The sequence below is a fragment of the Dysidea avara genome, chromosome 9, assembly GCF_963678975.1.
Source record: "Dysidea avara chromosome 9, odDysAvar1.4, whole genome shotgun sequence".
Lineage (NCBI taxonomy): Eukaryota > Metazoa > Porifera > Demospongiae > Dictyoceratida > Dysideidae > Dysidea > Dysidea avara.
This window is the reverse complement of record NC_089280.1, coordinates 11,651,609-11,674,551: the sequence shown is the minus strand read 5'-3', so window position 1 is coordinate 11,674,551 and position 22,943 is coordinate 11,651,609. Positions and strand designations below refer to the sequence as shown.

Here is a 22,943-nt window from a genome sequence, read left to right as displayed (position 1 = left end):
ACATAGCCTGTGATACAGAAGCCTACTGACACTGACTCATGAAATATGAACAAATTCCACTCAAAATTCTGTCAAATTTGCAAGATTAACTGCCAATTAATGGACAAATCGAACTCACTGTTTATAATTCATGCTGGATTCAGTGGTCTCAGGTATGTTGGTGTTGTAGTGAATTCTGCCATTCTAAATGATCAATGATTAAACTACTAGCTATACGTAGTAGTGCTGGGCGATATAGAATTTTCTTATGTCATATGTCATGGCAAAATTTATTCACGATTTGAATATGTGTCACGATATATACCAATATTTTAACTTGAATGTTTATTTTCTTTGTTTTGGATGGTTTTAAAGTTTGTAGCTACTACTATACTGTACACAAAACACAGGAATAAGATCATTTATTAGCTAATACATCATATGCGCTTATACAGCTAGTTAAAATGAAAATGTTGATTGGCGATTTACAATACTTAGTCTTCTGGTCCACCTATAATTTAATCTCCAATAGCTTCGTCATCTTGATCTATTATGATATTTAGAGATTATCAGTTTACAATAACTACTTGTGCAAAGCACATGCAAGCTAGGAGGGGCATGCTCCCCAGGGAATTTTTAAAAAACAGATGCTTTGAAATGGCATTGGAGGCTTTTTTACATATACAGTCTCTTTCTCCTTTCTTTTTTAATGTGAAGATAGTTTAGACCAAGCAGTATAATGAGAGCAATGATTATACTTATATATTCTACTGACTGTTGTATTAGAGTATCGCACTGACTGCTCTATTAGAGTATTTCGACCTTTCTACAAGTTCAAGTAGCTGAAAAGTGGCGCTAGTTAATCACAGTGGCTCTTTGAACTGCTATTCTTCTCACTGGTCTGTTGCTTTCTACATGTCCCAACCATTGCACACAGATCTAAGTAGATAGCGCCTACAAAACACCTAACAGTATGCCACACCGTTGACGTAGGTGAGACGTGGGTGCAGCAGGAGTAATGGCAAAACTGGAGATGCCATCTTATGAGCTCATGTAGATCACGTGCACTATATCGTGATATAATTTCTAGCTATTGTATCACGATATAAAAAATTATGTTGTATGTCGACTATATCGCCCAGCACTAATACGTAGTACCCTGGACCTAATGTATCAGTTCTTTGTTGCTGCTGAAATGCTGTATGAGTAGATTCTGTTAACTCAGTTTCTATATGCATCTACACATGAATATCTGATATTCTGAAGGACTATACGGATGCTGGTTGTGTAGTTTCCTGAGTTACGATGATGGTATTTCCCCATGTGCAAACAAATAATCAAGTTGAAATTTGGTTGTTATGTACAACATGTAAACATTGATATAAACTTATCTTTATTTGATTAAAAAACTTTTGGTACTTTGTCTAAGACTTTGCTAGAGCAAGACACCTATCCTCCAAGCAACTTACCAATATTTTATCTTATACCATGCAGAGATTTGTGCAATGCAGTATTATATAGTTATACAACGGGCACGAGTGCTCTGCCTGATATAAACGCACGAGCCTGAGGGCCGTTAGACTCGAAGGCGAGTGTGTTTATACAGGCGGAGCACAAGTGCACGTTGTATAACTATTATGTACCTCTCACCTAATAGGTGGAAAGATCCAACGCTGCAACTACATTTCTTTTATAAGGTAGAATACTGATATCGATTGTGGCACTCTAAAACTAATGACATTATTACGTATCAAGCATGGCCTTGACCATACAATCACATGGCAACGCCACAATCGATTGTTATGGTGAGTTTCAATTAGAATAACATTATTTTAAAAAGCGATTTGTCAAGGTGGAAGCTTCGATCAAACTAGTAAGGTATGTAACTACGTTTATATATATGTAAATAGAGTTTTATCTGCCGTGTTTGCCTCTTTGATCGCCATTGGCTGCTTTTAGATCGCATGTATAACGTAGTAGTGATGTTCCCTGTTTGGCCCCACAATTAAATTACGCATGTTAGGCTATATAAGAATTCGAGTAAACAGTGTAGCGTCTTGCCACCTATTAGGTGAGGTGTCGTAGTGGCCTAAGCTGCCGGCACTTGTGCAATGTAGCACAAAACCGCAGCCAGTGCAATATAAATATATTGCACTGCGATCAGTGCATTATAAGTTATAATGCACTCACTGCGGTTAGTGCAGCAGTGCTATATACAAATTATAGCACTCGCGGTGCCTTTGAACTGCCCACGCAGAGTGGTACATTATTTGTTAAACATGTACCACCGTATACTCACTACATGGATTTAGCAGTAACAAAGTTTCTTGCCTTAGAACATCTTAAGTAACTTTTTACCACATGTAAATCATCAAATCCATTCATTGGTGGTTGGAGAGATAGCATCATGGTAGAAGGTATACATTCAGCATGCATTGAAGCGTATTGGATTGGAAATGATGGCCGCATATTGATGTGGCCTGTTCTGTATGTTATAATATCAGAATCTGCTGGTAGAAAATGAATGCAAGGAAATTTGTATGACAAAAGTACAATGATTTGAAAATCCACTGTCTCTACTAGCTCAGCTCAGGCCAATTTATTTTGGTATGCTACACTGAAAAAGCCATTTGGCCAGCATTATTTCTACTAGTGATCAAAATCAAGTGCATTTCCGGCAACTGAACACTGGAACAGAGGCTGTTCTTGCTGTGTATCTGTCAGTAAAGAAATCTGTAATTTTATACATGACAACTCACCATGTGTTTGGTATATTTATACTTAATATAGTGAGTTTTGTAAACAATTGTTCACATGGTAGTGAGCTATAGTGCAAAGTGTACTTAGTTTGATGTGTAATTCATATTCACTTCATATTTACATCATATTCATATCATGTGTATCATGCATAGGCCACACTAGTAAATATAAGGTACATATGTATGTGCCATGGGATTGCAGATGAACTAAATGTGTAGCAAATGTGTTATTATATATACTGCACAAAACCACTAGCATACATATGTTACAAATGTCACTTGTGATCTTTGTAATATTCAAATCATATTCAGGTTGTCTCACATATGATACACATAATATTATATAGTTATACAACAGTCACGAGTGCTCTGCCTGATATAAACGCATGAGCCTGAGGGCCGTTAGGCCCAAAGGCGAGTGCGTTTATACAGGCAGAGCACAAGTACACGTTGTATAACTGTTATGTACCACTCACCTAATAGGTGGAAAGATCCAACACTGCAACTACATTTCTTTATAAGGTAGAATGCCGATATCGATTGTGGTGCTCTAAAATTAACGACATTATTACGTATCAAGCATGGCTTTGAGCATACAATCACATGACAACGCCACAATCAATTGTTATGGTGAGTATCAATTATAATATTGTAAAAAGCGATTTGTTAAGGTGGAAGCTTCGATCAAACTAGTAAGGTATGTAACTACGTTTATATATATGTAAATAGAGTTTTACCTGCCGTGTTTCCCTCTTTGATCGCCATTGGCTACTTTTAGATAGCATGTATAACATAGTAGTGACTTTCCCTGTATGGCCCCACAATCGAATTTCGCATCTTAGGCTACATAAGAATTCGAGTAAACAGTGTAGCGTCTTGCCACCTATTAGGTGAGGTGTCATAACGGCCTTAGCCACTGGCACTTGTGCAATGTAGCACAAAACCGTAACCAGTGCAATAAAATATGTGACCGGATCTGGGAAAACAGGACATAATCGCATTTTTTCTGAATTCCTGTTTATTGAATATTTATAATCTACGTAGCCAAGTGTACCCACTGGCAAAATTTCAGCTTCATATGCCAAACACTCGGGGAGTTACAGCTACAGCCCTACAAAGTAGCAACAACAGAAAAATCGATTTGTACAGCAAGTATAGAGAGAATAAATTACAGGCGCTTACAAAAACGGTTATAACGTACCAACGGATCGAGGTACAGAGCTAAACTTTTCACCATCGTGTTCGCCATGAACAGGGGAATGAATTACTGGGTAAGTTTTTCCTTTACTCGCCCTTTGTCACTGCATACACTTGCAAAATTCGTGAAGAAAAATCAATCGCGTACGATCACTTCGACATGACGTAAACAAACGCTCATAACTTGCGTATCCTTGGGTCTACTGCAATGAAACAACAATTTTCTAACTCCTTTTGAGCAGGCGAATAAGATGATATCCAGGTTTTTAGTGTTAATCCCTTCCTTCACTAAACAAGAGGGGTTAAAAGAATATACGGAATTTTTCAATAATATGCAAGTATTTCACCCAATGTATTCAATGCTTTATACTGTAAATTTAGGCTTGTGCGATTATGTCCCTTTTTCGCAGATCTGGTCACATATGTTGCACTGCGGTCAGTGCATTATAAGTTATAATGCACTCGCTGTGGTTAGTGCAGCAATGCTATATACGAATTATAGCACTTGAACTGCCCACACAGAGTGGTACATAGTTAACTATAGTTGCTTCATATGTACTCTGTCGCACATATAGACAAATACATAATTATTTCCAGTGCAATTGATCTCGTAAAGTGTCACTGCACTATATCAGGGGAGATAACAAAGTTTAAGCAAAGAAATCTGCTGATGTCTGGAAATGCCTGAAATACATTAATAAGAAATGGGGAATGTAGACAATACCAGAAATCATTGGATGATATATTAGTCATTTCAGGGGCGGATCCAGTGGATAGGGAATGTCAAAGAGTTTCATCCCTACAAGGTAATCTGCTTGACGGAATAACTTAAAAAGTTGGTCTGTGTACATGAAGTACTGTAACTATCATATTGCAAACCTATTGTGGTTTGAAACTGCTAGATTTAAAGCAATTACCAAACATGTGGATTTAAAGCAATTACCAAACATGTGAATCGAGATACTGTAATAAAAGTCACCGAGAAGTAAAAAAAAGTACACCAAAAACGTTAGAATAAAGTTTGTCCAGGGGACCTCCACCACTGCAGTCAGTTGCTCATCTTACTTAATTTTAGGGCTGAAACAAATACTAATATTCGACGAGTACTCGTTAAGGATTTTGCTACTTGAATAGTAAAATTGGTACTCAAGTACTCGTTAAGATCACATGACCCAGCTCACATGATGCATTTGTCATCCGGAAGTGACGCAAAGAAGGCTGCAGAATTTGATTGGCATAATTGTTGTTTTTTTTTGTCAGGGACACTAACATTAGTACTTTAATACAGTGTGTGTATCATTGTTGCTACTTGAATAGCTGTAAACTGTTTAAGGTTGGTACAAAACATGTCAAATTGGTATGACTACATGCAACTAGTATTCGTGATTACCTGAATACTAAAATACCATGATCATTTCAGCCCTACTTAATTCCTAATATTATCGAATCAATGAATTCTACTGCAAAAGCAACAAAGGTGCCGAATTCAATAATAGAAGCCTGTAATATACACTGTAGTATAAAAAAAATGTAAATTATATTTATGTGTAAGAACAGATAATCTATATATATAAAGCTGAAAATGTCTGTCTGTCTGTCTGTCTGACGGTCACGCTGCTTACTCACCAGACTTGGCGCGAATCGACATAGTCTGTGCTGATAATGAAGCGCTCATCATCCGCCTACTCTAAGATTGTTATCACGAGTTCACGAGTGCTTCCGTTCGGTCTCTACAGCACGTAGAAGGCCAAGGTGTAGAGAAAACTTGAGCAACATTCCTTTGAAAACCACAGTACATACTGTTCAAGTGGTAGAACGCCTGACTAGCGTGTAAGAGGTCGTGGGTTCAAATCCACGTGTTGACAGATTTTTTTCTTTCTACTCAGTACCTTTTTGTGAACACCTTTTTAAAACACGACTTTTAGCTCATCATATCTTGGCATGCACAGTACGTATAGAGGCGGGACTTTAGCGAAATTAAACGCCCATCATCTGGCAACTCGAGTGTTGTTGTAGCAAATCAATACGTGCTTTTGTTCGCTCTTTATAGGGCGATGAAGGCACTGGTGTAGGGAAGGATCACTGAAAAGTTGAGCTACATTCCTGTCAAAACCACTGATAAACAACTGTGGCGATTTGTGCACCTCCCTTAACCCCAAGTTATTATAACCAGCCAGGGTTCAATCCCCGCCTAGGTCATAACTTTTTTTTCACTTTTGGGACCTTTTTGATGCACCTTTTTGCTCTATCTGTTCCATGCAAGTCTTCATCTACAAACTCTTATGATCAATTTTTCAGCACTGGCACTGAATTACCTCACATAATAGGGACTCTTATAGCACTTTTGGGACAGGGCAGACTAATTGCCAACATATTTGTCCATCTGTGTGTTGGTCCAGTGTGTTGGTCCAGTGTGTTGTATTAGAGTAGGTAAAAGCTTCTTTCACCAGTATCCAGAATATCTACATCTTTGTTTTAAGCACATAGGTGTGCACTGACATGAAAAACTGTTTGTTCAGACTTACCTCAATACTGCTGTAGTAATAGGCAGCTTGCATGATTGAACAAATACTACTGTGCATCTGAAAAATGATAATACTGGAACCATGCAGATCCATAGTTTACACCGAGGAACTGCATCTGACCTGGCACAACTGTTTCACTATCCTGCTTACATGCTTTCACTCTAAAGATTCATACATTACCTTATTGGTCAATTACACTGCAGGTGTTTCAAAACTGGGTTTTGTATGGCAAGAGGTATATGTGTCACTGCAACATCAGAACTGAAAGTGCATAGGACAAGTTCTGAACTTTTGCTTGCCATGCAGTAACTATAACTGCAAATTGTGTTGACTTTAAATTATGCTCAAGTTCATTTCTCTTTGTGACAGTCGGTAAGGTAAACATCAAAATGTAGAAACTGAAGCTGTACCGTGTGTACACAACCTGTATGTAATGTAGGGTATACTGTATACAATTGCCTTAGCTCACATGCAGTTTAACTAATTAGCTAGCCTTGCATGCATGCTTCACTATAAATTATTATGTACTGCATAAGGATCATGTACTTTAAAGCACTATCGACATACATGCTACACAGCAAATATAGGACACTAATATTTATGCTTGGTTCCCAATATATTAATTATTGTTGCATTAGTTCTCATGTAAAGCAGCAAAGGTTTCGTTTGTTCTATACAGCACGTTGAAGTCACTGGTAGGGAAGATGCACTGAATAATTAAACTACATTCCTGTCAAAACCACAAACAATAAACTTTAGTGTTTTGCATCATTAATGACATAAGAAAACCTCATGCTCTTTAAAAAATGTGACATCACCATGTACCCTACATAGCTACATTAGCAGTGCTGGTGTTTAATGCTTAGTCCCTCTTCGTGGCATTAAAATGTTTAATGTGGAGATGGTCCTGCACATAGGGCAGGTACCAATGCTAGTATAATATAAAGCAATGAAATAAGGGAGGTCATCTACACCTGCAGCTATACTAGTTTACATTTAATTCCTACTTCAGTCATATACAGAATACAGCCTGTTGGTAGTATAGCCAAGACTGAATGAAGTAGGAATTGAATGTCATAGCTGGAGGTGTAGATGACATCACTTGTTTCATTGTTTCTATGATACCTACTCAAATGTAAAAGTGTAAAAGTTCTATAGTAATTTGTTACTGGTGAGCTGTCACATACCACATCAAAGGGATACATTGTAAAACTTAATTGTGCAACTGAGCGCATGGCCCAACTATCAATGACTGAAGTGCAAAGTGGCTATTCTGCTTCATTTTCAGCTACAATATGTTCCACCTGTTATACAAGAAGTGCCTCTGCAATCAGTCCAGCCACTACAGAAATTATGACTGAACACATGCTCCAACTATCAATACTGAAATGCGAAATGACCATTTACTTCAGTGTCAGCTGTGTTCCACCCATTACACACACAGATCAGTACAACAAGCTTCTGTACAATCAATCCACAGAAATTAAAGCATTAAATCCATGATGTACTACCACCAATCAACACCTATGTTATAGTGGAGAAAAAAATGGAACTCAAAGGAGAACAAGGGTAAGCCCATGATGCGTGCATTGTAGCTGCTACAATTGGAGAAAAGGCATGCCTCAGGATGAAGTGACATCGAACAGTGAAGAAATCAAGCACATAGCCTTATCTATTGTTGAGATATGCTTGGCTGGAGGAATTAGTCAGTCAGTCAATCAGTCAGTCAGTCAGTCAGATAGCAAACAATTTAGTTACATAAAAACTTAAGTTTTGTAGATGCTTGTTGGAAGGGTTTAGAGTCACTCTGAACTGCTTGAGTATGCCTAATTATTAACCAATGCAGCCTATCGAGTATGAAGAAAAGTGAGGCTGGTTTTTAGGATGATATTTCTAGATAAGCCCTTTGGATTAAAAATTTTGTGGCATAAATGAAATAGTTAATAATGTGCTTATTGTGATTATCATTGCAGGAAAAAGAAGACCAGCTTTAAAAGATCTTCATAACTACGTGGTACCATGGTGGTCATCAGAATGGAAACAGTTGGGAGTCCAATTGGAAATTGGTCACAGTGTGATGAAAATCATAGAAAAGGACAACCCCAATGATTGTGAGGCCTGCTGTATAGATATGTTGTCTGACTGGTTGGATAATCATGTTAATGCTTCTTGGGAACATTTGATTGATGCAGTGGACAACTTGTCATCTCATGGTATGTAAAGAATAATAGTCCACCCAAATTTGATTGATCAGTACCATTCAAGGTGGCATCTCTATCATGCTTTTCCTGAAAGAGTCTGTCTATAGATTGTATATTGTCATGATAGCAATGCTGAATCAGTAGCTTTCCCACTGTACGGCCCTTGTTTATGTTACCACGGTGCAACAAGATATCAACTCCTAGACAATTTTAAATTTCACTTTTTTGATTATAACCTCACATCTATACCACATATCTTAATGCTGTTTTTGCACATGATTACCCTCAAGGGTTGTTAGTTATTTGTATACTTGTTAGCTACCATGGCATTATGCCGCTATATGTATATTTATGGTTTTTGTATTAGTATTTAGCCCACGAGTCACATCAGTGCCATTCAAGGTGACCAATTCTATCATGCATTTTCCTGAAGATACATGTTGGTAGATTGTATATTGGCATGATAGCAATGCTGAATCAGTAGCTTTCCCAATTATGGCCCCTGTTTATGGCATAACAAGATATCAACTCCTAGGCAATTTTAAATTTCATATTTTTTATTATAATAGTGTATACACCAAATCTGAATTTTGCACATAATTACTCTCAAGGGTTATCACATTTTTGTACACTTGTTACCATGGTAGCAACCACAATTATTTGGCTATTTGTATATCTATGGTTTTAGATTTATTGTATCTAGTTTTGTATGCTTCTAGATTTTGTAATAATATTGCAGTTAATAAAGATCTAATCCAAAACAGCCAAGCTGTTAAAAAGAGTGTGGCCCTCAAAAAGGCTATGGTGAAAAATGATCTGACAGCCAAGAAATGACTGATGGTGGGTCAATGGTAAAACTTTTAATAACAACAATTCAGGTGAATTGTCGTTATTAAAATTTTTACCATTAACCTGTCATTTCTTGGCCGCCACCTTGGATTTCACATCTTTTTTCACCATAGCCTTTTTGAGGGTTGCACTCTTTTACTTTCAAAATTTCAGTGAAAGCTTAGTTCTTTGAGATACAGAAACCATTGGGTTTGTAATTGCTAATGCATGCATGACATGCTCACATGTATGATCAATTAGCCCAATGCAGATGACTCACTGGAACTTTTGAGTGATTTGAGGACATTAACATAGATGTAATGGCTTAGACTAAGTAGAACAGTGGCTATATTCTATACCGAATGCTCTATTAAAGTATTGCGATGACCGTTCTATTAGAGTATATTATGATGACTGCTCTATTAGAGTATCTCGATCTTTTTCAAATTCAAGTAGCTGAAAAGTGGTATACGTGACAATACACAAGTTCAACAATCATGCAACAAGAATACAATGATACTATAATAGCATTATATCTACATGAGATCGTGCATAACATGACAATATGTATATATATATATAGATCATATATGTGACCGTCTCAGCAAAAACCCGACTTGTTCGCACAATTAAAAAAAATTTTTTATTCACTCAACATTATTAGCAGTGTCCAAGGAATGGATCACCAAAGTTTCAGCCTTCTGTAGTGTGTAGTTTTGAAATTATAGCACTAGTCAGTAGGAAGAGTAAGATAATTGATTTGTACAGTGACTATACTGAAAATAAACTACGGGCGCTTACATTCGCAGTCATAACTTCCGTTTGGATTAGTCTACAGCATTGCAATTTGGCTTAAAATGTTCACCATGGATCAGTACATCAGCCAAGGTATAATGTTAGCCATGTAGACACTTGCGCATATGGATATGAAAGAGGTTTGGTAGAAGAAACGATGACGATCTTGTTTATATTTACTGCATCGTAAACAAACGCACGTGACATGCATACCATTGAAGCTACAGAAACGAAACAAAGATTTTCGAACTCTCCATGAGCAGGTGAATAAGATGGTATATTGTTTTAATCGATGTGAGTCTTCCTTCTTCGAATACTGGCCCAATAAAAACTTGCGTATTTTTCTTTGCAGCATGCGTATTTTTCTTTGCAGCATGTGTAATTTTACGAATTATTTTTAAATTGCGTTTTTCTCAATACGCATGCTTGTGCGAACAAGTCGGGTTTTTGCTGAGACGGTCACATATGTGATATAGAGAGGATGAGTTTGGATGAATAACGGGCAACTGAGGAAATCATAGGGCGGGCAGTAAGTTCTTCCATAAACAGGGTAGATGAATGAACAATGAACATAGCATTTGCAAGTAAACCGCTAAGACATGTCAAATTGCAGCAATTGATCACTAGCAACCAAAATGACAGACCAAGCTATGTCATGGACATTAATATTGGCATCAATTGATAAAGCATTACAGCTACATAGCTAGCATCTACTTCACCCAAATTCCTCCAAATTTCCCCAGTTGCCCAAGCTTGCTGTACCCCACATATAAAATTATATTAGTACACAGACAGTAATATTATTGTAGTTATAATAACCACACATAGCACAAGTATGCATGAAGTATATGACACATCCCGATGGTATATAGAAAATTACGACAATGCCAAATGAGAATACAACTAAGTGAGCCTGTATGTGTACCGATAGCGGTAAGCATCTTACTAAGCAGAGTTTTGCAGGACCACCAGGGACTAATGCCTGAGAACCTGTGAGTACCAAGGAGTGTGCAGGTATAGCATAAGTATAAAGGAGTGTGTAAATATAACATGAATGTAATGTACACAGTAGGTCTGCCAATTGATTGTATGCGAGTGTCAACTACCTGTATGCAGCAACTAATTTATGCACACATTAGTGAGCATTAAGTGACTTTGCAAATACTGATATGCATTTTTGCAAGCATGTAAACAGAACATAAATGTAAAAGCCCATAAGCAGCAGCAACAGTTGTATTCCAAGTCTGAATGCAGCCAAGTACTATACATACAGACATTGGTAAGCACTGGTAAACTTACAATTAGAGCTAAAGAGGTTACATATGTAGTATAAAAGCCTGCAATGATTTTAGCAGTTTATATTGTATGCAGATGCTTTCAAGTTTAAAGTACAAGAGTACTCTTGTGCACACAGACACTATGTACTGACGAAGGCAAGTGCAACTGAGGATTGGAGGTATGTACCTCCAAAACAAGCTGGTAAATGTTGATATATGCACCCAGCCTCCTACCTGCATGCAGCCACCAATGAACATGCATATGCCTGAGTATGGAGCATGCCTGCGAAAGCAACGGCCATTGAGCTATATAGGTATGCAACAGTTGGAGATATTACAAGTTACATTAGCAACCGAATGAAATATTTAATTGCATAAGAACGTAGGTAGGTTGCAGAGGTATGGAAAGCTTGTAAAGGGGCCCTAGACAATGACGCCTATCCTACTGTTAAACCAGGGAAAGGAAACCCTATAGTAAGGTGTTATATACATGGAGAAGGGATGTGCAACCGTGGTGTAGATATGCGCACCTCCTAACTGCCTGTAGCCACCAATGGACCTGCATATGCATGGGCATGGAGCAAGCCTGTAGAGAGTACCACAGCTGAAGTGCAGTGGTCACATATGCATGTTCAATGACAGAAAGTTACTGCAATGTAACTACCTGGTGGCAATTTCACATACTCAAAGGTGGAAATGGAATAACCCAAGCATGTCTAAGAGCTGCCATGCTTAAGGAGATAATAGTATTACTAAAGTAAAATACACTTTTGACATAGAAATGTGTACAAATACCCACTAGGTACATAATTAATAGCATAGAGGGGGGGTTGGTGTAGAAGGGATTGGAGAGTGGTTACACATTAGTGGTAGGTCAATCATGGAAATATAATGATGTCAGTGACAGTAATGATAATGCATCAGCTAGTAAGATTAGAGTGGGATTGGACAACTGAGGTGGTCACTAAATAGTGTAGCAGTCGCATAAGCATGGTATTACATGAAAGCAACAGTTAGGACATGCCTGTCTGCAGAAGCAGTGATAACTCGCAAGGCTATAGTGAAGAGCATGCATGCAGTGGCAGCAATACTAGCAATGAAACAGTAGAAGTAAATTACTTGCGGCAGAGTTGTAGTTCAATAGTTGTGGCAACAGTAATAGCAGACATGCAGGAGCCATAAAATTCATGCAGCAGTGCTTTGGTATATCATGAGGTTGCATATCATGCAGCAGCAAGAGCATCGCACAGTACTCTGCTAGTCTCCACACTCTCGGTAGATCATGCAATAGTGGCACCCTTAAGCTCACAGCAGTGATCACATTTACGTGGCCGCAATAATGTTTCATTAAGTGGCGATACTTTTTTTCTTTAACTAGGCCATTCACCTTTCAAGAACGTGGCATGTCATGTGACCGCAAACCTGTTAAACCAGTTTGTTGATTACACAATACTTGAAACCATCTCAACATTACTTCACGTGCTTAGATCATAGCGCACCCGTACGCTATAGCGTGCACTTAGGTCACAGAAATTATGTGCAAGTTCTTATAGTGCTATATTGTGATATCTGCAGCATGCATGTTAACTTGCAATTTATTGTGATACAATAAAATACATTGAAGTTACAACAAAAACACCAACTGTGCATGATAAACACGTGATTTTTTGTGAATAAAAAACACACCTACCAGTTAAACTAATTAATGGAAAATAAGCAACTAGATAGATTAATTATTTTAGAAAGGTGTTTCAGTGGTTTACAAGGAATCAGATTAATAATCACTGTGCAAACCAATCAGGTGTAACAAGTGCACAGTCGAAATATTCATACTCTAATAGTGCAGTTACTCTATTAGAACATTCAGCAACATAACAAGTCACCATGTACAGAGTTCAGCCATGTTGCAAGTCACCCTGTAGAAAGTTCAGCTACAAACAAGTCATCCTGTATATAAAGAGTTCAGCTACAAACCAATCACCCTGTACAGAGTTCATCTACAAAAAAATCACCCTGTAGAGTGTTCAGCTACAAGTCACACTATACAGAGATTAGTTATGTTGCAAGTCACCATGTAGACATAGAAGTCACCTTGTAGAAAGTTCAGCTTAAAAAAAAACAAGTCATCCTGTAGCTAGCTATACAAACAAGTCACTCTGTAGAGAGTTCAACAATGTTACAAGTCGCCCTATAGAGGATTCTGCACCCTGTAGAATTTAGGTATGTTACAAGTCACCCTATATAGAGATCATCTACAATCAAGTCATCATGTAGAGTTCAGCTTAACCCTGTAGAGCGTTTAGCAAACATCAGCCTGTAGATAGTTCAGCTATACCGTACGGAGTTCATAGCAGTGCAGCTCACACCTGACATCACTTGCTAGTACCTGCAACAAGACAAAATACGTAGCAAACAACAACAGGCTATGGTTATTGCAGATCAATTTAGCAAAGGATTTGTAGACTGTACATGAATATCATCAGCAAGCATTTCATCAATCAAAAGTTATGTACTTGCAAACAAAATACACATGAGTTTATCGTGAGTTAATGTTATTTACTAACCTTTTTACACCACAGCCTCAGTTTAATGCCCCAAGTTCCTTTTCTCTTGGTTACTGCTGTTGCAGACCTCACACTATCAGTTGATTGTGGAGGGTTTGGTAAGTGTACAAGGCCTTGACAGTTATGTGACAAACTTTTTTGTAGTGTTTTAGATTGTATAGGCCAAAAATGTTAAGCCATTGATACCAGACTTGTTGTGGCAGATACTTGGGTTAGCAAGTCATCTGGGGTAGGGCTATTATCAGTCCTTCCCAGACTCTGGCCACAGAAAGGGAATTGTTAAACAATTACCTTTCACCAAAGAAATCTGACATAGATATGATATATGTGATATTTTTATCTGTTATACATCAATGTTTCCATAAGGAAGGGTTCTCAGACAGGACTCTTTGTAAATGTGTGGCTTGAGTACCAGGTCTATCTGCCTCAGTATAAAGCTGAAGTAAATCATCCATAGTAAATATCCAGTGCACATTTCCGACACTTTACCTATGGACTCACTTGGCATGCACATTTTAATCAGTAGCCCTGACTACAACTTCATTCTTGAAGACATCTACTTGGCTATAGAAGGAAATGTTGTTTGCTATTCATCACCAATGATAGGTCTTCTTGACTGACTCTTACATTGACGACAACTAATGTTCACGTAGAGTCTTAGTTAGTACAACACATGCAGGTGATTTTGTTAGGAAGCGTTAAATACCTAGCAAAACCTATCCAAGCATATCATCATAGTTTGACTATTAATCAAGTGATAGTCTGTAGAAAATGCTAGTTGCAACCATGCATGCTGGTTGTTGGCAGATTACTGGCTTTGATCAGATATGATGAAGCCAAATGTGCCGACAATCTACTGTAGGTCATCCCTATGCTGGCTGTATCATACAGTACCATAGTACTGTATAGTAGGGACCACAAAGGAGTAGGCATGGCCCATGAAATAACATGACCCAAAAACCAGCCTCAATTTTCCCTGACAACGATGAGGCAGTATTGGTTAGGTAAAACTAAGCCCAAAAAAATCTTTTAGATTAACCCGAAACGCTTTCAACAAGTTGCTACGGAATTTAAAAAATATATATATTTAACAGAATTTTAAACTGACTGACTGACTGACTGACTGACTGACTGACTGATGCCTTAAGACAAGCGTAAGGCTACCGGCTTAATTTATTCACTGTTTGACGTTGCTTTGGCCTGAGAGGTGCCTTTTGGCATACCGCAGTATGTACAATGCATTCTTCATGGACTTACCAGTGTCCTCCTTTGTGTCCCATTTATCTTTGCTGACAGCAAAAAGTGTCAATTTGGCGGTAGCACATGATGGCTTCCCTTTGTAACGGAAATCGCCTGTATTTTTCATAGCAGCTATTTTGATTGCAGAATTGGTTTTCGAACAGTTCTTGATTCGTACTGCTGTGTAATGGGTTGAACATCTATAGCCGACAACAAAGTGTAATGGGTACTTCACTTTTCAGATGATAATTGATATAGCTGGGGCGCGTGGTGCCATTTCAGATGGGGTATGTGTGGGTTCACCAGTAATAATAATTATTTACAAAAAAGTTTACAAACTAATACACAAAATTTTTTTTGGAATTTTCCACTAGAGTAGGGATCATAGCATATCGATAAAAAGTACTGAAACAAGTTGGAGTAGTCCATGATATTAAGGGTGCTCTGTACAGTTCGTACAAAGCTTCCCAAGACATAGTCTGTTTTGCACTAAAATAAATATTTTGGTCACTTAATTAGTCTGTGACATGTTGACACATTTTAGTACCCATAAATTAGGTATCCCATAGCAACAAGCGTACGCATCTTGCTATTCTACACCCTCTCACTTAAATTAGAACTACTCCATCATTTTTAATCCAATGGACATGAAATTTTCACACAAGCTACTTTAGTAATTTTGCTAAAGAAGAGCGTTTGCCATTTTTAAATAGCAAGTTCAGATGATGAACAACATGGAAGTAAAGAAAAGGATTTCTGGGAGTGTCAACCCAAAAGATAAATATGTGATGAATGAGAAGCTAAAAGACAAAAATAAAAACGCACAATGGTTTGTGCTGTTTAGCATAGTGTATCATAAAAGTATCAAGGCTCTTGTGCGTAAACTGTAGGACTAGTTCTAGTATAAAGGGAAAAACTGTAACTCATGTTCTAAAGCAAATTTAGCAGTTGGGTTTGGACTAAACTGTGTACTAGTGTTAGTTTATATCCAGTAAAAAAGTACAGAACACTTGCTAAAACCATTCGTAAGTTATAGAACAAATTGAATTTCATGGGAAGCCATATAAGCGGACTGTACAGAGCACCCTTAACTCACAATAAAACAATAAGAAGTGTTATATCCCTACTGTGCATTTCTGTTATGGTATCTTGAGCACAGTTAGGATATAACATTTCTTATTGTTTTACTGTGATTTAATATCATGGACTACTCCAACTTGTTTCAGTACTTTTTATCGATGTGCTATGGTCCCTACTCTAGTTGAAAATCCAATTTTTTTGTGTACTTGTTCCAGTAAAACATTCTTTTCCCACCTGCGTGATGCAAGTATAGGATTTTTGTTGTTGTTGTTTTTGCTGTTGCAAGATATTTGAAAATTACATGAATTGTATATATCGTGTCACCAAACTTCTGGTGTAAATGTAAGTAAAGTTCTGGTGTTAAGATGATCTAATCCAAAACAGCCAAGCTGTAAAAAAAGTGTGCGGCCCTCAGAAAGGCTATGGTGAAAAAAGATGTGAAATCCAAGGTGGCGGCCAAGAAATGGCTGTGATGGTAGGTTAATGGTAAAAATTTTAATAATGACAATTCAGGTAAATTTTGTGAAGCGGCACAAAAATTCACCTGAATTGTCATTATTAAAATTTTTACCATTAACCTACCATCACAGCCATTTCTTGGCCGCCACCTTGGATTTCACATCTTTTTTCACCATAGCCTTTCTGAGGGCCGCACACTTTTTTTACAGCTTGGCTGTTTTGGATTAGATTTCATTTCTTTTTGTATTTGTATACCCCAAAGCCGGCCTATGGCCAGCTTTGGGACTTTTTTAACTTATGTTTTTTTTCTTTACTACAGGAAGAAGAAAAGATGAAGTAGATATACTTTAAATATTTTATCAGTAAATGTACAAATTATATATATGTGACCGGATTTGCGAAAAGGGGTCTTCCACACACATCTAATTTACGAACTTTGGCAGTTCATAATGTCAGATAGGAAAATAGTATTGCCTTGAAATTTGGACAGTGATGAGTAACAACATAGGTTAATACATGAACAAAATTTCAGGTTAGTATCTACTTTGAGCACAAAGGTATGGTCATTCAAGTTCATAGAATTGGATGTGTGTGGAAGACCCTTTTCGTAAATCCGGTCACATATAATACATATGTGACCGGATTTGCAAAAAGGGGCCTTCCATACATCAAATTTGCCAACTTTGACAATTGATAACTTCAGATTGGAAAGAGCTATTGCCTTGAAATTTGGGCAGTGGTGATTTCTTTGCAGCTGAACTCTCTACATGATGGTTTCTTTGTAGCTGAACTCTCTACAACGTAACTTCTTCTAACTGATCTTTCTACAGGGTGATTTGTTTGTAGCTGAACTATCTACAAGGTAATTTCTTCTAGCTGATCTCTCTACCAGGGGCGTAGCTAGCCAGAAGGTGATGGAGGGGCAGGCATGCCCCCATGAAACACTCAAAATCATTCATGATTGCAAAAAAGGCTAATGACCCAATGGTGGGCTAGCCAACATACGGTGTTGCATTATTTTTTTTTTTCCCGGGGTAACCAGCACCCCTTGCCACCACCCCTAGCACTAGATTATTACAGCTTAAATAACTAGCTACGTAACTATTTCAGTACTGACTGCTTCCAATCGAGGTAGCTATATTCGTCGAGCATCATCGCACGTGCCACAACTGTACTCCAACAAATTTATCCACAGCCCCGTAGAGCTAATACTTTAGTGCAAATACAAGTTACTTTACGTTAGCCACAGCCTGTGCTGCAGTCCTAGCACACTGCTGACAGGATGACGTATTCACTCACTTCACTCAGCGAAATTCAAATGCCATGTATTGCACGAAATCCCACCTGTCTTGCTAGCAGAACTTGTAAGCTTGACTGATCCACCTGACTGACTGACTGACAAAGTAAAAACAGACTGCACTGCCGTACGTACAAAGATCCAGTGTGATCGACTCGATAAAATAAACTTGGTACATTTATTTAGCTAACACTTTATCATCTTGTAGGCAGTAAGTTCGTAGCGTCAATTGGGCTTTGTCACTTGTGAGTTGTGACTCCTGCTGCGGAGAAGCGGGTCACTCTTTAGATTAAAAAATGTTCTATCACGCGAGTAATCTAGGCTAAATATAGAAGTATGTCTCTAATATTTTCGTTTGATGGATCCACGAGCGAGTTGAATGTTGTGTGTGCGCATTCACTAGCAACCCCTGGTGATACCGCGTAGTAGTGTACATAATTTACAGTCATTTGCGTGTCAGTTTAATACTGGTAAACTTGTGACGAAGGTTTAAAAAAATATCATTTAGTGATGGGGGGGGGGGCAAATGCCCCCCCTTGCCCCCCCTTAGCTACGCCTCTGCTCTCTACAGGGTGATTTGTTTGTAGCTGAATTCTGTACAGGTGATTTGTTTGCAGCTGAGCTCTTTACAGAATGATTTCTTTGTAGCTGAACTCTCTACAAGGTAACTTTTCTAGCTGATGTCTCTACAAGGTGACTAGTTTGTAGCTGAACTCTCTACATGGTGGTTTCTTTTTGTAACTGAACTTTCTACAAGGTGACTTCTTCTAGCTGATCTTTCAATAGGGTGATTTGTTTGTAGCTTCACTCTCTACAAGGTAACTTCTTCTAGCTGATCTCTCTACAGGGAGATTTGTTTGTAGCTGAACTCTCTACAGGTGATTTGTTTGTAGCTGAATTCTGTACAGTTGATTTGTTTGCAGCTGAGCTCTTTACAGAATGGTTTCTTTGTAGCTGAACTCTCTAAAAGGTAACTTCTTCTAACTGATCTTTCTACAGGATGATTTGTTTGTAGCTGAACTATCTTCAAGGTAATATCTTCTAGCTGATCTCTCTACAGGGTGATTTGTTTGAAGCTGAATTCTGTACAGGTGATTTGTTTGCAGCTGAGCTCTTTACAGAATGGTTTCTTTGTAGCTGAACTCTCTACAAGGTAATTTCTTCTAGCTGACCTCTCTACAGGGAGATTTGTTTGTAGCTGAACTCTCTACAAGGTAACTTTTCTAGCTGATGTCTCTACAAGGTGGCTAGTTTGTAGCTGAACTCTCTACATGGTGGTTTCTTTGTAACTGAACTTTCTACAAGGTGACTTCTTCTAGCTGATCTTTCAATAGGATGATTTGTTTGTAGCTTCACTCTCTACAAGGTAACTTCTAGTTGATCTCTCTACAAGGAGATTTGTTTGAAGCTGAACTTTCTAAATGATGGTTTCTTTGTAGCTGAACTCTCTACAAGGTAATTTCTTCTAGCTGATCTCTCTACAGGGAGATTTGTTTGCAGCTAAACTATCTACAAGGTAACTTCTTCTAGCTGATCTCTCTACAGGGAGATTTGTTTGTAGCTGAACTCTCTACAGGTGATTTGTTTGAAGCTGAACTTTCTAAATGATGGTTTCTTTGTAGCTGAACTCTCTACAAGGTAATTTCTTCTAGCTGATCTCTCTACAGGGAGATTTGTTTGTAGCTGAACTATCTACAAGGTAACTTCTTCTAGCTGATCTCTCTACAGGATGATTTGTTCGTAGCTGAATTCTGTACAGGTGATTTGTTTGCAGCTGAACTCTTTACAGAATGGTTTCTTTGTAGCTGAACTCTCTAAAAGGTAACTTCTTATAACTGATCTTTCTACAGGGAAATTTGTTTCTGGCAGAATTTTCTACAGGGTGATTTCTTTGCAGCTGAACTCTCTACATGGTGGTTTCTTTGTAGCTGAACTCTCTACACGGTAATTTCTTCTAGCTGATCTCTTTACAGGGAGATTTGTTTGTAGCTGAACTATCTACAAGGTAACTTCTTCTAGCTGATCTCTCTACAGGATGATTTGTTCGTAGCTGAATTCTGTACAGGTGATTTGTTTGCAGCTGAGCTCTTTACAAAATGGTTTCTTTGTAGCTGAACTCTCTACAAGGTAACTTCTTCTAACTGATCTTTCTACAGGGCAATTTGTTTGTGGCAGAATTTTATACAGGGTGATTTCTTTGCAGCTGAACTCTCTACTTGGTGGTTTCTTAGTAGCTGAACTATGTACAAGGTAATTTCTTCTAGCTGACCTCTCTACAGGGTGATTTGTTTGTAGCTGAATTCTGTACAGGTGATTTGTTTGCAGCTGAGCTCTAAACAGAATGGTTTCTTTGTAGCTGAACTCTCTACAAGGTAACTTCTTCTAGCTGATATCTCTACAAGGTGACTAGTTTGTAGCTGAACTCTACATGGTGGTTTCTTTGTAGCTGAACTCTCTACAAGGTAACGTCTTCTAGCTGATCTTTCTACAGGGTGATTTGTTTGTAGCTGACCTCTCTACAAGGTAACTTCTTCTAGCTGATCTCTCTACAGGGAGATTTGTTTGTAGCTGAACTCTCTACAGGTGATTTGTTTGAAGCTGAACTCTCTAAATGATGGTTTCTTTGTAGCTGAACTCTCTACAAGTAAACTTCTTCTAGCTGATCTCTCTACAGGGTGATTTGCTTGTAGCTGAACTATCTACAAGATAACCTCTTCTAGCTGATCTCTCTACATGGTGATTTGTTTGTAGCTGAATTCTGTATAGGTGATTTGTTTGCAGCTGAGCTCTTTAAATAATGGTTTCTTTGTAGCTGAACTCTCTCAAGGTAACTTCTTCTAGCTGATGTCTTTACAGGGTCACTAGTTTGTAGCTGAATTCTCTACATGGTGGTTTCTTTGTAACTGAACTCTCTACAAGGTAACTTTTTCTAGCTCATCTTTCTACAGGGTGATTTATTTGTAGCTGAATTCTGTACAGGTGATTTGTTTGCAGCTGAGCTCTTTAAAGAATGGTTTCTTTGTAGCTGAACTCTCTACAAGGTAACTTCTTCTAGCTGATGTCTCTACAAAGTCACTAGTTTGTAGCTGAGCTCTCTACATGGTGGTTTCTTTGTAACTGAACTCTCTACAAGGTGACCTCTTCTAGCTGATCTTTCTACAGGGTGATTTGTTTGAAGCTGAACTCTCTACAAGGTAACTTCTTCTAGCTGATCTCTCTACAGGGAGATTTGTTTGTAGCTGAACTCTCTACATGATGGTTTCTTTGTAGCTGAACTCTACAAGGTGATTTTTTCTAGCTGAACTATCCCTTTCCATAGTTGCATGAACTCCCTACAAGGTAACTTCTTCTAGCTGATCTCTCTACAGGGTGTCTTGTGTGTAGCTGATCTCTATACAGGTTTCTTGTTTCTAGCTGATCTCTTGAATTCTCTTCAGGGTGACTGCTCTATTAGGATGACTGCTCTATTAGAGTATCTCGATCTCGCACTTGCTGCACCAAGTTGGATTACGTGTTATAACTCCGTGGCTTTAAGTCTGATTCTTCTACACCATTGATGAGCCTTTCTAAGATGATTACTCCATCTGTACAACGATTTTCAAAGCATTACCCCAAGCGGTTTATCTGGTAGGCGTGGCAAGCAGTCGTTTTTTTTATTAGCTAGTCTCGATTGCGTAATTGTTACACACTGTTGGTTTTTTCGTTGTATCTTCCTGTTTTTTAGCTCGATTTCTTTCAAACCACAAAAGGTTTGAGGTTCAATAGTTAACCTATTCACCCACCGATTTTCAGCTTCTTCCCATACGCGGTTTACCCTGTAGGCGTGACAACATATTGGTGTTATTTTTCGTGAATAATCGCTCATAACTCTTTGCCTGTTTATCGTATTCCAGCCAAAGTTGGTACCGAGATGCGCCTTTATATCCCCCTTCTGTGTGCCAAATTTTAAGGCAATCGGATATGGCGTTCGAGTTTTATAGCAGTTTTTGTAAGTGTGCGACAAGAAAAAGAAAAATAAGAAGAAAAAAAAAAACGAAGAAACTGAGCCAATTTTTGAAGTCGCATATCTCGAGAACGCGCGAAGCGATTTCGCTCAAATTTGGAATGTGGAGTGCTGTAGTTGGGGGGCATGTCCACAGCAAAAATCGTCTTGTTTCATCAAGGAAGCACAGAGCTACGGAGGTGCGAAAATTGCGTTTTCTTTCTTCCTGTCAATATACTCACGGGTGTTACGCGCCGGCTTCTTGGGCCGCACGACACACTACCGTGTGTCTTGATTCTTTCAGATGTAAAGAATATCCTGAAAGTCAGCTAAATGTTTGCTGTAGCTGGGTGATGTCTTTTGGTATTGTTAGTAAACTGTGATATTTAAGTCGTACTGGTTTTGATATCGGCTGTTTTTTTTATATCGCCATACCACCTTACCGCCATATCGTCTTTCTCCTCTATAGAAAAATCAGCTATGCTAAATGTGGGAATCTAGTCAAAAATCTAATTAATCTGAACCTTACCATAAGCTTGACATTAGCACGATGAACTTGGGTGGTTTCTCTCATAGCAAATCACTAACAGGAAGAAGGACTCAGAGACACTATACGTGATCTTCTAAGGGTGAAGCGTGATGCTACAGCTTTTATCTAATGGCCAACTAACAGCATCACAATAGGAGCAAACCTTCAAACAAAGCCCCGTAAAGTCACCCAACATCAACAATTATATCAGAATCAGGCACTTTAGCTATTG

At 38.3% G+C, this 22,943-nt stretch overlaps 1 protein-coding gene across 5 annotated transcripts in view; it reads left to right on the top strand.

Annotated features, from left to right (window-relative positions):
- The window catches only part of LOC136266343 (uncharacterized), a 147,241-nt gene that overhangs the window by 44,060 nt on the left and 80,238 nt on the right, over positions 1 to 22,943 (top strand). For 3 of the 5 annotated variants that reach the window (XM_066061362.1, XM_066061365.1, XM_066061361.1), the window contains exon 2: positions 8,434 to 8,673. The exons of the other annotated variants lie outside the window; for them this stretch is intronic. In XM_066061362.1, the coding sequence (XP_065917434.1) occupies positions 8,434 to 8,673 (240 nt within the window). The remainder of the gene's footprint in view (positions 1 to 8,433; positions 8,674 to 22,943) is intronic. 5 annotated transcript variants of the gene reach the window in all.